The sequence below is a fragment of the Nerophis ophidion genome, linkage group LG23 (genome assembly GCF_033978795.1).
Source record: "Nerophis ophidion isolate RoL-2023_Sa linkage group LG23, RoL_Noph_v1.0, whole genome shotgun sequence".
NCBI classification, from domain to species: Eukaryota; Metazoa; Chordata; class Actinopteri; order Syngnathiformes; family Syngnathidae; genus Nerophis; species Nerophis ophidion.
The window spans coordinates 39,996,116-40,012,621 of record NC_084633.1 but is presented as its reverse complement, the minus strand read 5'-3'; the positions used below and the strand labels follow the sequence as shown (position 1 = coordinate 40,012,621).

The 16,506-nt window shown below is 40.2% G+C and overlaps 1 protein-coding gene across 1 annotated transcript in view; it reads right to left on the bottom strand.

The window, feature by feature from the left end:
- zmp:0000000896 (caspase recruitment domain-containing protein 10) overlaps positions 1-14,094 on the bottom strand; it is a 65,660-nt gene extending 51,566 nt beyond the window's left edge. Inside the window, exons 1-5 of the mRNA XM_061884828.1 lie at positions 13,976-14,094; positions 13,837-13,910; positions 10,361-10,597; positions 9,868-10,005; positions 9,133-9,298 (exon numbers count right to left, since the gene is read on the bottom strand). Coding sequence (XP_061740812.1) covers positions 9,133-9,298; positions 9,868-10,005; positions 10,361-10,597; positions 13,837-13,910; positions 13,976-14,094 — 734 coding nt within the window. The remainder of the gene's footprint in view (positions 1-9,132; positions 9,299-9,867; positions 10,006-10,360; positions 10,598-13,836; positions 13,911-13,975) is intronic.
- Positions 14,095-16,506: the final 2,412 nt, after the last annotated feature.

The window sequence follows — 16,506 nt, the reverse complement described above, 5'->3', positions numbered from 1 at the left end:
AGGGATGATAGATCTGGATGATATATAATAAACAGTTTCTCTTTTAAGCATAGGTTGCATCTTTTATTACCACTGTTGTAAGGTGATTATATATATAAAAATATATATATATATACAGACACATTATAGTAAGTAGAAACCCTGTTTCCATATGAGTTGGGAAATTGTGTTAGATGTAAATATAAACAGAATACAATGATTTGCAAATCATTTTCAACCCATATTCAGTTGAATATGCTACAAAGACAACATATTTGATGTTCAAACTGATACATTTTTTTTCTTTTTTGCAAATAATCATCCATCGATCCATCCATCTTCTTCTGCTTATCTGAGGTGGGGTTGTGGGGGCAGCAGCCTTAGCAGGGAAGCCCAGACTTCCCTCTCCCCAGCCACTTTGTCTAGCTCTTCCCGGGGGATCCCGAAGCGTTTCCAGACCAGCCGGGAGACATAGTCTTCCCAACGTGTTCTGGGTCTTCCCCGTGGCATCCTGACCAGATGCCCCAGCCACCTCATCTGGCTCCTCTCCATGTGAAGGAGCAGCGGCTTTACTTTGAGCTCCTCCCGGATGACAGAGCTTCTCACTGTATCACAAAGGGAGAGACCCGCCACCCAGCAGAGGAAAGTCATTTGGGCCGCTTGTACCCGTGATCTTATCCTTTCGGTCATGACCCAAAGCTCATGACCATAGGCGAGGATGGGAACGTAGATCGACCGGTAAATTGAGAGCTTTGCCTTCCAGCTCAAGCTCCTTCTTCACCACAACGGATCGGTACAACGTCTGCATTACTGAAGACGCTGCACCGATCCGACTGTAACTTTAGAATTTGATGCCAGCAACGCGTGACAAAGAAGTTGGGAAAGGTGGCAATAAATACTGATAAAGTTGAGGAATGCTCATCAAACACTTATTTGGAACATCCCCCAGGTGTGCAGGCTAATTGGGAACAGGTGGGTGCCATGATTGGCTATAAAAACAGCTTCCCAAAAAATGCTCAGTCTTTCACAAGACAGGATGGGGCGAGTTACACCCCTTTGTCCACAACTGCGTGAGCAAATAGTCAAACAGTTTAAGAACAACCTTTCTCAAAGTGCAATTGCAAGAAATGTAGGGATTTCAACATCTACGCTCCATAATATCATCAAAAGGTTCAGAGAATCTGGAAAAATCACTCCTCGTAAGCGGCATGGCCGGAAACCAACATTGAATGACCGTGACCTTTGATCACTCAGATGGCACTGTATCAAAAACCGACATCAATCTCTAAAGGATATCGCCACATGGGCTCAGAAACACTTAAGAAAACGACTGTCACTAAATACAGTTCGTTGCTACATCTGTAAGTGCAAGTTAAAGCTCTACTATGCAAAGTGAAAGCCATTTATCAACAACATCCAGAAACGCCGCCGGCTTCTCTGGGCCCGAGATCATCTAAGATGGACTGATGCAAAGTAGAGAAGGGTTTTGTGGTCTGACGAGTCCACATTTCAAATTGTTTTTGGAAATATTCCACATCGTGTCATCCGGACCAAAGGAGAAGCGAACCATCCAGACTGTTATCCACACAAAGTTCAAAAGCCAGCATGTGTGATGTAATAGGGGTGCATTAGTGCCCAAGGCATGGGTAACTTACACATCTGTGAAGGCACCATTAATGCTGAAAGGTACATACAGGTTTTGGAACAACATATGCTGCCATCTAAGCGCCGTCTTTTTCATGGACGCCCCTGCTTATTTCAGCAAGACAATGCCAAGCCACATTCAGCACGTGTTACAACAGCGTGGCTTCATAAAAAAAGAGTGCGGGTAATTTCCTGGCCCACCCACAGTCCAGACCTGTCTCCCATGGAAAATGTGTGGCGCATTAGATAGATTAGATTAGATGTTCCTGCAGTCCTGGGTTCAAATCCAGGCTCGGGATCTTTCTGTGTGGAGTTTGCATGTTCTCCCCGTGAATGCGTGGGTTCCCTCCGGGTACTCCGGCTTCCTCCCACTTCCAAAGACATGCACCTGGGGATAGGTTGATTGGCAACACTAAATGGTTCCTAGTGTGTGAATGTGAGTGTGAATGTTGTCTGTCTATCTGTGTTGGCCCTGCGATGAGGTGGCGACTTGTCCAGGGTGTACCCTGCCTTCCGCCCGATTGTAGCTGAGATAGGCGCCAGCGCCCCCCGCAACCCCGAAAGGGAATAAGCGGTAGAAAATGGATGGATGGATGGATAGATAGTACTTTATTTATTCCGTCAGGAGAGTTCCTTCAGGAAAATTACAATTTTCAGCACAATCCCATTCAAGAACATTATTTACATTATGAAGCGTAAAATACGACAGCGGAGACCCCGGACTGTTGAACGACTGAAGCTCTACGTAAAACAAGAATGGGAAAGAATTCCACTTTCAAAACTTCAACAATTAGTTTCCTCAGTTCCCAAACGTTTATTGAGTGTTAAAAGAAAAGGTGATGTAACACAGTGGTGAACATGCCCTTTCCCAACTACTTTGTCACGTGTTGCTGGCATCAAACCCTAAAGTTAATGATCATTTTCCCCCAAAAAAATGTTTTTCAGTTTGAACATCAAATATGTTGTCTTTGTAGCATATTCAACTGAATATGGGTTGAAAAGGATTTGCAAATCATTGTATTCCGTTTATACTTCCATCTAACACAATTTCCCAACTCCTATAGAAATGGGGTTCGTACAACAATTTACCATTTCACATGCAAGTGACGTGGAGGCCACATTGGGGCCACATTGGGGCCACATCGGGCCCAGTGTATGTTTACCCAGGAGTCTGATAAAAATCCCAGGTTACCTGCAGTGTAAACAGTCAGCTAGGAAAAATCGGAGCTAAAAAAAAATGCCACCTGAGTCACTTTGGCCTGCAGTGTAAAGGTAGTCTTAGTAGATGAGACACAACACGCCCAGTGATCAGGGATGCATCGTCGTAACGAGCAGCACGTCGGACTTCTCCGACTGTGTTGACTAGTTTGTTTAGACCAGTGCCTTGGTGACTGGGACTGGACCAGCATCTCCATGCCCACAGCAACCACACCATCGTGAGCTTTTGGTTGAGACTCTTCCTGTGAAAACCGGAGATGAGGTTTGCTGACAGGGTTGTCATGGTGACGACCATCACATGACCGGCAAACCAAGCACTAAAGTCATGTTGTGGCGACAAAAAGATGATCCAGAAGACAAGAGAGAGACTGAGAGGAGTGAATATTTCCCAATGCTAACTACCAAACAACCATTATAGTATATCATTAGGTAGGACTATGAAAAGGGTTTACTTTTTAAGGGACAAGTATTAAAGGGGGAAGTGCACTTTAAAAAAAAAATGTTGCCTATATCACCCTGTGCTCAGGGATGTCTTGTCTTGGTTTCTTCTGTCTTGTGAATTGCATGTTTTACTTTGAAAAGTAACTCCTCTCGTTTCAGATCACTTCCTTTTGTGTCATCGGTCTGACGACATCTCTGACCCCTGATTGTTTCCACCTGTTCCCCATTACCCTCATGTGTCTTATAAGCCCACGCCTTCTGAAGATGTTAATCATAATTCTTGTAGTTTGAACAGTCTCTAAAGTGAATCATATTGCTGCTTTCTTTCATTTATTTTGTTAATCCATGCCATCATTTCATTCCACATCCAGATATACTAAAAGTGTTAGTTGTTGTACGTGTGTACACATGTTTTAAATGACAATTTCCTCTAATGCAGGGGTGTCCAAACTTTTTCCACAGAAGGCCGCACACGGAAAAATTTAAGCATGCGGGGGCCATTTTGATATTTTTCATTTTCAAACCATAACAAAATATATGCCTTTTTTAATCCTTAGGGCTCCTGGGGAGCATAGAGGGTCTTGGTCAATAAAATGTTAAAAATAAGTCAAATTATTATAATTTTTTTTAATTTAATGCTTACAGTAAATCTCTATTTCAACTTGAGGTTGATATAAAGTAAAACAAATAAGGTTTTATGACTTTTCTGTCAAAGACAACTTTGTTTTTATAGTAAAACTGAAATATGCAGTATTTAGATAGATAGATAGATAGATAGATGGATAGATAGATAGATAGATAGATAGATAGATAGATAGATAGATAGATAGATAGATAGATAGATAGATAGATAGTACTTTATTGATTCCTTTAGGAGAGTTCCTTTATTTATCAATTAAAGCCCTCAAAAATCAACAATGCAGGACACCATTGATTTTAATTATTTAATATTTTTGAGTAATCAAAGTGAAAAGTTAAATAAAGGCCTACTAAATCCTGTATTTTTGAGATCAGAAAGGTTCCCCACTCATAAAGTGATGCATTTTTATTAGTTGTTTTTTTTACTTTCAACACTTAAATTTCAAGATCAACTTCCGATATATCTGTCGATTTTAAGTTTGAACTATTATTTTGTTTGTTTTATGCTCTTTTGTCAAAACTTTGATGTTTTTATATGGCAACCAAACAACATATGCAATATTTTTTCCACATAAAACATTTTAAAGTGATACTTTTTAATTAATAATTCATTATAACAATTAGTTTGTCCTTTTTTTGTTTTTTAAGCAATGGGAAAAAAAAGAAAATAAAGACAAAAGGAAAAAAAAACTGCCTGCATGGCAGCTTTGTGTCAACATTGCCACTTTTTCTCATTAGATTTCACCTCATTTCACTTTTTTTTAAACGTTTATATTTTTATTTTTGCAACACTATCAATTTTGCAATTTTTGCAGAATCTGTGGCGGGCCGGTAAACGATTAGCTGCGGGCCATAAATGGCCCCCGGGCTGCACGTTGGACACCCCTGCTCTAATGTTATATTTCTCCTCTTTAGTTGAGATGAAATGTTGTACATTCTTTGGTAGCAGGTTATAATTCCAATCATGTTAGATGTTTGCAAATGCACCAACTCATTGAGTTCCCATAATTGTGATTTAATAAATAAAGTGTTTGTATGGTCTCTATATCCAACATGATGTATTATTATAATTGGTCTTTTTTGTAACACAATTAGTGAATGAGTCTACTTTTCTAGCTATTTGCCATATTTCTCCACAATAAGTCAGATACTTAACACTAGTGAGCAGTAGACAATATGAAGTAATTTTTGGTCTAGAGCAGGCCTGGGCAATTATTTTGACTCGGGGGCCAAATTTAGAGAAAAAAAGTGTCTGGGGGGCCGGAACACTAATAAAAAACCTCACAATAAAGTCTGATTGAATTCTAGAAACGTTATGACAGACCGCCTTAATAAAAAGGAATGGATTTTTTTTTTTTTTTTTTTTTTTACTGAATGAGACACCCAGTAAAATAAAGAATGTAACAATAGTAACTATGAAGCATAAAACACTGAATATTGACAACATATGAACGACACACCCCCTCTCCATCCACATATTTTACAATCAATCAAAACCCAACAAAAACGCAACCCATCCATCCATTTTCTACCGCTTATTCCCTTTTGGCGCCTATCTCAGCTACAATCGGGCGGAAGGCGGGGTACACCCTGGACAAGTCGCCCCCTCATCGCAGGGCCAACACAGATAGACAGACAACATTCACACTCACATTCACACACTAGGGACCCTTTAGTGTTGCCAATCAACCTATCCCCAGGTGCATGTCTTTGGAAGTGGGAGGAAGCCGGAGTACCCGGAGGGAACCCACGCATTCACGGGGAGAACATGCAAACTCCACACAGAAAGATCCCGAGCCTGGATTTGAACCCAGGACTGCAGGAACTTCGTATTGTGAGGCAGACTCACTAACTCCTCTGCCACCGTGAAGCCCACAAAAACGCAACAAACAGTTAAATATGAACGTGAAGGGTAAAAAAAAAAAAAAGCCCACCTACAATCTGATATATCACTAAGCTTTAGAACTTTGCTGTCAAAATGTCCTTCCACGTCTGTCACTGACACCTGCATTTCAGACTCTGGAAACTCTCAATGTGTTTAGATGACCATAGTAACTAATTAGTTGAGCATAGTAACTAATTAGATGAGCATAGTAACTAATTAGATGAGCATAGTAACTAATAAGATGAGCATAGTAACTAATAAGATGAGCATAGTAACTAATTAGATGACCATAGTAACTAATTAGATGAGCATAGTAACTAAATAGATGACCATAGTATATAATTACATGACCATAGTAACTAATTAGATGACCATAGTCACTAATTAGATGAGCATAGTAACTAATTTGATGAGCATAGTAACTAATTAGATGACCATAATAACTAAACAGATGACCATAGTATATAATTACATGACCATAGTAACTAATTAGATGACCATAGTAACTAATTAGATGAGCATAGTAACTAATTTGATGAGCATAGTAACTAATTAGATGACCATAGTAACTAAATAGATGACCATAGTATATAATTACATGACCATAGTAACTAATTTGATGAGCATAGTAACTAATTAGATGAGCATAGTAACTAATTAGATGACCATAGTATATAATTAGATGACCATAGTAACTAATTACATGACCATAGTAACTAATTAGATGACCATAGTCACTAATTAGATGAGCATAGTAACTAATTTGATGAGCATAGTAACTAATTAGATGACCATAATAACTAAATAGATGACCATAGTATATAATTACATGACCATAGTAACTAATTAGATGACCATAGTAACTAATTAGATGAGCATAGTAACTAATTTGATGAGCATAGTAACTAATTACATGACCATAGTAACTAATTAGATGACCATAGTCACTAATTAGATGAGCATAGTAACTAATTTGATGAGCATAGTAACTAATTACATGACCATAGTAACTAATTAGATGACCATAGTCACTAATTAGATGAGCATAGTAACTAATTTGATGAGCATAGTAACTAATTAGATGACCATAATAACTAAATAGATGACCATAGTATATAATTACATGACCATAGTAACTAATTAGATGACCATAGTAACTAATTAGATGAGCATAGTAACTAATTTGATGAGCATAGTAACTAATTAGATGACCATAGTAACTAAATAGATGACCATAGTATATAATTACATGACCATAGTAACTAATTTGATGAGCATAGTAACTAATTAGATGAGCATAGTAACTAATTAGATGACCATAGTAACTAATTAGATGACCATAGTAACTAATTAGATGACCATAGTAACTAGATGACCATAGTATATAATTAGATGAGCATAGTAACTAATTAGATGACCATAGTAATTAATTAGCTGACCATAGTAACTAATTAAATGACGATAGTAACTAATTAGATGAGCATAGTAACTAATTAGATGAGCATAGTAACTAATTAGATGACCATAGTAACTAATTTGATGAGCATAGTAACTAATTAGATGACCATAGTATATATTTAGATGACCATAGTAGCTAAATAGATGACCATAGTAACTAATTACATGACCATAGTAACTAATTAGATGAGCATAGTAACTAATTAGATGAGCATAGTCACTAATTAGATGACAATAGTAACTAATTAAATGAGCATAGTAACTAATTAGATGACCATAGTAACTAATTAGATGACCATAGTATATATTTAGATGACCATAGTAATTAAATAGATGACCATAGTAACTAATTACATGACCATAGTAACTAATTACATGACCATAGTCACTAATTAGATGAGCATAGTAATTAATTAGATGACGATAGTAACTAATTAGATGACGATAGTAACTAATTAGATGACCATAGTAACTAATTAGATGAGTATAGTAACTAATTAGATGAGCATAGTAACTAATTAGATGAGTATAGTAACTAATTAGATGAGCATAGTAACTAATTAGATGAGTATAGTAACTAATTAGACGACCGTAGTATTTAATTAGATGACCATAGTAACTAATAAGATTTGTTGTTGTATCATCTGCAAATAAAACCCGCTTGAAATCGTCTGTGACTTCACAAACGTCATTTATATAGAGATTGAACAATTTTGGTCCTAGTATTGATGGCTGAGGGCGTAGGGTGGCATAGAGCCCCCTAGATGTATTGTATTGTATTGATGAGTATTGATGGCTGAGGGCGTAGGGTGGCATAGAGCCCCCTAGATGTATTGTATTGTATTGATGAGTATTGATGGCTGAGGGCGTAGGGTGGCATAGAGCCCCCTAGATGTATTGTATTGTATTGATGAGTATTGATGGCTGAGGGCGTAGGGTGGCATAGAGCCCCCTAGATGTATCGTAATGTATTGATGAGTATTGATGGCTGAGGGCGTAGGGTGGCATAGAGCCCCCTAGATGTATCGTAATGTATTGATGAGTATTGATGGCTGAGGGCGTAGGGTGGCATAGAGCCCCCTAGATGTATCGTAATGTATTGATGAGTATTGATGGCTGGGGGCGTAGGGTGGCATAGAGCCCCCTAGATGTAATGTATTGTATTGATGAGTATTGATGGCTGAGGGCGTAGGGTGGCATAGAGCCCCCTAGATGTATCGTATTGTATTGATGAGTATTGATGGCTGAGGGCGTAGGGTGGCATAGAGCCCTCTAGATGTATCGTATTGTATTGATGAGTATTGTTGGCTGAGGGCGTAGGGTGGCATAGAGCCCCCTAGATGTATCGTATTGTATTGATGAGTATTGATGGCTGAGGGCGTAGGGTGGCATAGAGCCTCCTAGATGTATCGTAATGTATTGATGAGTATTGATGGCTGAGGGCGTAGGGTGGCATAGAGCCCCCTAGATGTATCGTATTGTATTGATGAGTATTGATGGCTGAGGGCGTAGGGTGGCATAGAGCCCCCTAGATGTATCGTATTGTATTGATGAGTATTGATGGCTGAGGGCGTAGGGTGGCATAGAGCCCCCTAGATGTAATGTATTGTATTGATGAGTATTGATGGCTGAGGGCGTAGGGTGGCATAGAGCCCCCTAGATGTATCGTAATGTATTGATGAGTATTGATGGCTGAGGGCGTAGGGTGGCATAGAGCCCCCTAGATGTATCGTAATGTATTGATGAGTATTGATGGCTGAGGGCGTAGGGTGGCATAGAGCCCCCTAGATGTATCGTAATGTATTGATGAGTATTGATGGCTGAGGGCGTAGGGTGGCATAGATGTGACATTTCCGAGTGTGACTCACCTGTGCAGCAGCTGCCTATCGTGACGCAACTCGCGGCGTTCGTCCTCGGCCACCTGGCAGCGGCGAGAGACACTGCGCTCGCATCGCTGACTCTTCTGAAGCTGTTCTCGGAGCTGTCGCACCTCCACCAGCAGAAACTGAGTCAGGACCTGTGGTCCTTCCTCGTCTGGGAAGACAGGTGCTTAGCATCAATCAATCAGAAATATCAAGCAGCTAATCCGCAACATCTATAAGTGTGGACAGTGTGTTTTACATTTCTACCCACAATGCATTGCAGGGGATTCAAATGGGTGTGCTTTTGAATGATGTGTTGTGCCTGAACATTTTTATAACAAACACAAAGTTCAGTGAGTTGTGTGTGACAAAGTGTGTATTGCTTGATTTGTGCCATAAGTGGGAAAGGTTGCTTGGATTGGGTCATATATGTAAATGCTGTGCTGTGAACACGTCAACGTGTGATTCATGGTGATTAACCTGAATTACTCACAATGTCCACAAGGTGGCAGTATTTATACTGTCAGAGATTTATAACGAGGTTGGAGGCGGTCCAAATTCCTTATTTATTTGTGACTTTATTGGATAATAAATACTTATATGGGCGTGTCTTCTTCACCAAATACTCAGGTGGAAGTAAAAAGTAAGTTGCACTAAAGTACAATGTATGCAAAGGGGAAATGTAAGGGCGTATACGACATTTGGTAGGGCGATGGTTGGATGGAATGATGGAGTTCTTACCCAGGATGAGGGAGCAGCGCTGGGTGGCTTTCTTGCCCGTCAGCTTGGTGTACTGCTCCGGGTGGTACAGCTCCAAGGACTCCATGAAGGCCTGAAGACCTCGCTGGCCCTGACAACCCAGAATGTCCAGCAAACGGCCTGCCAGGACAAAACCACCCAGTTGGAAAGAAAACGAAGAATAATAGTGATCACTGGTTAGACAATAGGTAAGTTATTTAAACACATCTTCGTGAGGGTTTGTCCACAAGGTAAGACTAATATTGGAGGATATGATATTTTATCATCAGATTAGTCCATTAAACATTTTTAGGATTACTGCCACCTAAAATGCCGCCTTTTCCGAACCTCGCAATGTTTTGAGGTTTATATGTGATTTCATGCCCAGCTTGTCAATAGTTGGCATGTTTCTCCTCACCTTCACTTCCTAGAGCACAGGATTTCACCCCAACAAATGCTGTTTTACTCCTTTTACAGTAATGTGCCTTGGCCTCACCAGCCTTGGTGATGCGTAGACGGGAGGAGTTGAGCACCTCGTCTTCGTCCTGCTCATCAATGACCTTGCACTGGCGAAGGTAGGGCGTCAGCTTGGCCGGGTTGATGATGCGCACCAGCTTGTTTCTAGCGCCTTCCACTCGATCCCACAGCTCCTTGCAGTGCTCCTCCGACCAGGAGTGGGAGGGGCTTCCTCCCTCCTGACACAGGTCGCCATTGGCTATCGAGTCTGTCACGTCTACATCAGTCCAAGGAAACAACAATGTATGATGTCGTCGGTGGAGCAAAGAACTAAAGTGAATGATTGTAATTAATACTTGGAACTATTTTTAGTCACTGCAAAATGTTTTTAATTTTTTAAATTTTAATCTGTCCTGTCCGGCAACTCAGATATCAAATTGATGATGGAGATCAGTGGTCGGCAAGCCTTATATAAGACAACACATGATGTGTCTATATTAGCCTACTATTAAAATGACTTTAAAAGTCTTATATAATGAAAGCAACACATGATGTAAGTGTCTATATTAGCCTACTATCAAAATGACTTTAAAAGTCTTATATAAGTATTATAATGAAGACAACACATGATGGAAGTGTCTATATTAGCCTACTATCAAAATGACTTTAAATGTCTTGTATAAGTGTTATAATGAAGAAAACACGTGATATGTCTATATTAGCCTACTATCAAAATGACTTTAAAAGTCTTATATAAGTGTTATAATGAAGACAACACGTGATGTCAACATTAGTTATATTAGCCTACTATCAAAATGACTTTGAAAGTCTTATATAAGTTACAATGAAGACAACACGTGATGTCAATATTAGTTATATTAGCCTACTATCAAAATGACTTTAAAAGTCTTATATAAGTGTTATAATGAAGACAACATGTGATGTAAGTGTCTATATTAGCCTACTATCAAACTGACTTTAAAAGTCTTATATAAGTGTTATAATGAAGACAACACGTGATGTAAGTGTCTATATTAGCCTACTATCAAAATGACTTTAAAAGTCTTTTTTTAGTGTTATAATGAAGACAACACATGATGTAAGTGTCTATATTAGCCTACTATCAAAATGAATTTAAAAGTCTTATATAAGTGTTATAATGAAGACAACACATGATGTGTCTATATTAGCCTACTATGAAAATGACTTAAAAAGTTTTATATAAGTGTTATAATGAAGTCAACACGTGATGTAAGTGTCCATACTAGCCTACTATCAAAATTACTTTAAAAGTCTTATATAAGTGTTATAATGAAGACAACACATGATGCAAGTGTCTATATTAGCTATATTAGCCTACTATCAAAATGACTTTAAAAGTCTTATAAAAGTGTTATAATGAAGGCAACACATGATGCAAGTGTCTATATTAGCCTACTATTAAAATGACTTTAAAAGTCTTATATGTGTTATAATGAACACAACACATGATGTAAGTGTCTATATTAGCCTACTATCAAAATGACTTTAAAAGTCTTATATAAGTGTTATAATGAAGGCAACACGTGATGTGTCTATATTAGCCTACTATCAAAATGACTTTAAAAGTCTTATATAAGTGTTATAATGAAGGCAACACATGATGTGTCTATATTAGCCTACTATCAAAATGACTTTAAAAGTCTTATATAAGTGTTATAATGAAGACAACACGTGATGTCAATATTAGTTATATTAGCCTACTATCAAAATGACTTTAAAAGTCTTATATGTGTTATAATGAAACAACACATGATGTGTCTATATTAGCCTACTATCAAAATGACTTTAAAAGGCTTGTATAAGTGTTATAATGAAGGCAACACAGGTCAATATTAGTTATACTAGCCTACTATCAAAATGACAGTAAAAGTCTTATATAAGTGTTATAATGAAGGCAACACATGATGTAAGTGTCTATTAGTTATATTAGCCTACTATACTGTGAGGATGTTCTCCCGAAATGTGTTTGTCATTCTTAATAGGTGTGGCTTCACAGCGTGGCGCATATTACTAAGAGTGTTAAAAATGTTCATATCACAACCATTAGTGTACTCTGTGTCACCCAGTATTCCTTGCAGTCGTGTGCGTGTTGCCGTGGAAACCACACACAACATGATGCTGGACTGACAAGCAGTTTGTACATGTTGTAGTAGGCGACAAAGCCGATGGCTTCATAGCACGCCCTAACATTTATTATGTGGGTGACTACCGGCAGTCATTCTAGAGAATAATATCGTCTCCTATTGTCTTCTTCGCTTCATGACACGGGTCTTAAATGGCAATTTGAATGGTATAGAATACCGATCACAGAACCATGCATATCAAATATTTATCCGCCACCCGCCCGCATCTAATTAAAATCCATTTTTTCGTCATGTTAACCGCCCGACCCGCGGTCAAACCGCGCATCTCTAGTTTTTAGGCCACCTCAATGCAAGCAAAAGGAACTTCTCCCACAACAAACCTGTCTTGAAAATGTTTCATTATCATTTTTACAGAAAAAAGTACATTGCCAGAAACTTGGTTTGAACCGAGAACTTGTTCCATTACCAGGAACTGACAGGCCAGCCTTTAAGCTACAGATGGAATTATCCATCCATCCATCCATCCATCCATTTTTTAAGATTTTTTTATATAGAAGGGTTTTAAGCCATTTTTGAAAGCATCCACAGTCTGTGGTGCCCTCAGGTAGTCAGGGAGAGTATTCCACAGAATTATAAGTACCCCATCCATCCATCCAGTTTCTACCGCTTGTCCCTTTTGGGGTCGCGGGGGCTGCTGGAGCCTATCTCAGCTGCATTTGGGCGGAAGGCGGCGTACACCCTGGACAGGTCACCAGCTCATCGCAGGGCCAACACAGATAGACAGACAACATTCACACTCACATTCACACATTAGGAACCATTTAGTGTTGCCAATCAACCTATACCCAGGTGCATGTCTTTGGAGGTGGGAGGAGCCTATCCCCAGGTGCATGTCTTTGGAGGTGGGAGGGGCCTATCCCCAGGTGCATGTCTTTGGAGGTGGGAGGAGCCTATCCCCAGGTGCATGTCTTTGGAGGTGGGAGGGGCCTATCCCCAGGTGCATGTCTTTGGAGGTGGGAGGGGCCTATCCCCAGGTGCATGTCTTTGGAGGTGGGAGGGGCCTATCACCAAGTGCATGTCTTTGGAGGTGGGAGGAAGCTGAAGTAGAACCCATGCAGTCACGGAGAGAACATGCAAACTCCACACAGAAAGATCCCGAGCCCGGGATTGAACTCATCACTACTCAGGAACTTCGTATTGCGAGGCACATGCACTAAACTCTGTTTCACCGTGCTGCCCAGATGGAAGAAGTCATTTTAAATTGGAGAAATTCACTTAACGCTGGGAAAACTGAGGCAATTATGTCGTCTGATTTTATTTTCTGAAATTATTGATTGCATTGACGTGTTTTGTTCATAGTTTTTCTGTCACGACGCGGAGTCGAACCCACGTTTCCTCTGCAGCTGGAGCTGCTGGCCCACAAGGCAACAATCCTGCAGACAATCACTGATCAGCGCACCTGGCCTTGATGAAGGGGAGCGGCATAAAGACCAGCGGACCCAAGGAACCTTTGCCAGAACGTGGCTAACCTTCCAGTAAGCATCAGGTCTGGCATTCCCTTTGCCCGTGCTTTACCCGCCTTTGGTTTGCTTTCTCTCTCTGTGTCTCCCAGGTTCATGTCCCCATTATCTTCCTCAATGACTCCCATCTTCCGTGATTGTGACTTGATCGACACTTGTCATTTGACATCCATCCGGATTCCTGACTGCCTTCCTCGATCCACGATCTCTGCTCGGATCCAGACCACGTCGCCTCGCTCCTGCCCTCGACCTCTTGCCTGTCCACAAACTGGCTCTTCGCCTTGCCCCTCTTGAATCGACAAAGGATTCAACCAACGCTCACAGACAACAACCCCTGGTAACATTTACATGATTAATATTACACATAGTCTACACTCATTCACTGAGAGTAGCATATACACGCCACGTAATCAGAGGTTGATATAAACCTGGTGAAACCGCAGTTCTGCCCTGGTTGTCGCCTCCTTCCCTTCTCAGTACACAACATTTTCAATGTATTTATTTATTATTAACTTGGCAGGATTGGTCCAGTTAAGCTGGATGTGTTGCTTTTCTGACCTGGACTTGTTTCTTCGGCATTGTCCGCACTTTCGGTCAGGACGTTGGGAAGGCCATTCAAAAACCTTAATTGTAGCCTGATTTAGCCATTCCTTCACCACTTTTGACGTCTGTTTGGGGTCATTGTCCTGTTGGAACACCCAACTGTGCCCAAGATCCAACCTCCAGGCTGATAATTTTAGCTTGTCCTGAACAATTTGGTGGTAATCCTCCTTTTGCATTGTCCCATTTACTCTCTGTAAAGCACCATTTCCATTGGCAGCAAAACAAGTCCAGAGCATAATACTACCACCACCATGCTTGACGGTATGCATGGTGTTCCTGGGATTAAAGGTCTCACTTTTCCTCCTCCAAACATATTGCTGGGTATTGTGGCCAAACAGCTCCATTTTTGATTCATCTGACCACAGAACTTTCCTCCAGAAGGTCTTATCTCTGTCCATGTGATGTCAGATGAAACAAAAATGGAGCTGTTTGGCCACAATACCCAGCAATATGTTTGCTGTGAGCACACGTACTCCCAGAGGTCTGCTTTTGTTTTTAGACGGTACTAAGATGAGTGATGAGAGGTGGACCATTTCACTTCTAAACAAACTCCGATGGAACTTTGGATGAAACTGAGGTAATTTGTTGGTATTGCTGCGACAAACTTTCTTATCGGCGCACAACATGTTTAAAATAGCATCTTGAAGCAAAAGCCCCAGGAATCAATACTGGGACCAAAATTGTTCTATCTTTATATATATAAACAAGATTTGTAAAGTTACAAAATACCTAATGTTGGTATTATTTGTGTTCTGTTCAGGGGAGAAGATAATACCTAATATTAACAGAATAAAATGGTTTCCGTCTATCTGTGTTGGCCTTGTGATGAGATGGCGACTTGTCCAGGGTGTACCCCGCCTTCCGCCCGAATGCTGCGGAGATAGGCTGCCGCGACCCCGAAAAAGACAATCGGTAGAAAATGGATGGGGTACTTATCCATCCATTTTCTACCGCGTATTCCATTTTGGGGTCACGGGGGGGCGGTGGTGCCTATCTCAGCTACAATCGGGCGAAAGGCGGGGTACACCCTGGACAAGTCGCCACCTCATCGCAGGGCCAACACAGATAGACACACAACATTCACACACTAGGGCCAATTTAGTGTTGCCAATCAACCTATCCCCAGCTGCATGTCTTTGGTGGTTGGGAGGAAGCCGGAGTACCAGGAGGGAACCCACGCAGTCACGGGGAGAACATGCAAACTCCACACAGAAAGATCCCGAACCTGGGATTGAACCCAGGACTGCAGGACCTTCGTATTGTGAGGCAGACGCACTAACCCCTCTTCCACCGTGAAGCCTTGGGGGTACTTATAATTCTGTATAATTCTGAGCATTCTGTGGAATGCTCTCCCTGACCACCTGAAGGCACCACAGACTGTGGATGCTTTAAAAAAAATAAAAAAAATTTGTTTGGATATAAAACTGAAAAATATGCAAATATGATGTAATGAATGTGAACGTCTGTTGCCGGACGTCAATAAAAACTCAATTACAAAAAAAGAAAAAAAGAATGGATTCTGAATGGAATGCTTATTTAGCAAACCATAGATTGACAGTAGGGCTGGGCGATATGGCCTTTTTTTAATATCTTGATATTTTTAGGCCATATCGCGATACACCATATATATCTCGATATTTTGCCTTAGCCTTGAATGAACACTTGATGCATATAAACACAGCAGTATGATGATTCTATGTGTCTACATTAAAACATTCTTCTTCATGCTGCATTAATATATGCTACTTTTAAACTTTCATGCAGAGAGGGAAATCACGACTAAAAGTGTATTTATTAAACAGTTATTAAGCAGTGGCACAAACATTCATGCCTTTTCCAAAACAGAAAGTGCAAGATTGTCAGTCATTTTAAAAAAAGCTATTAGTGCACTTTTGTGCATGATGTCATTACGACGACATATCAAAACAACACTAAAT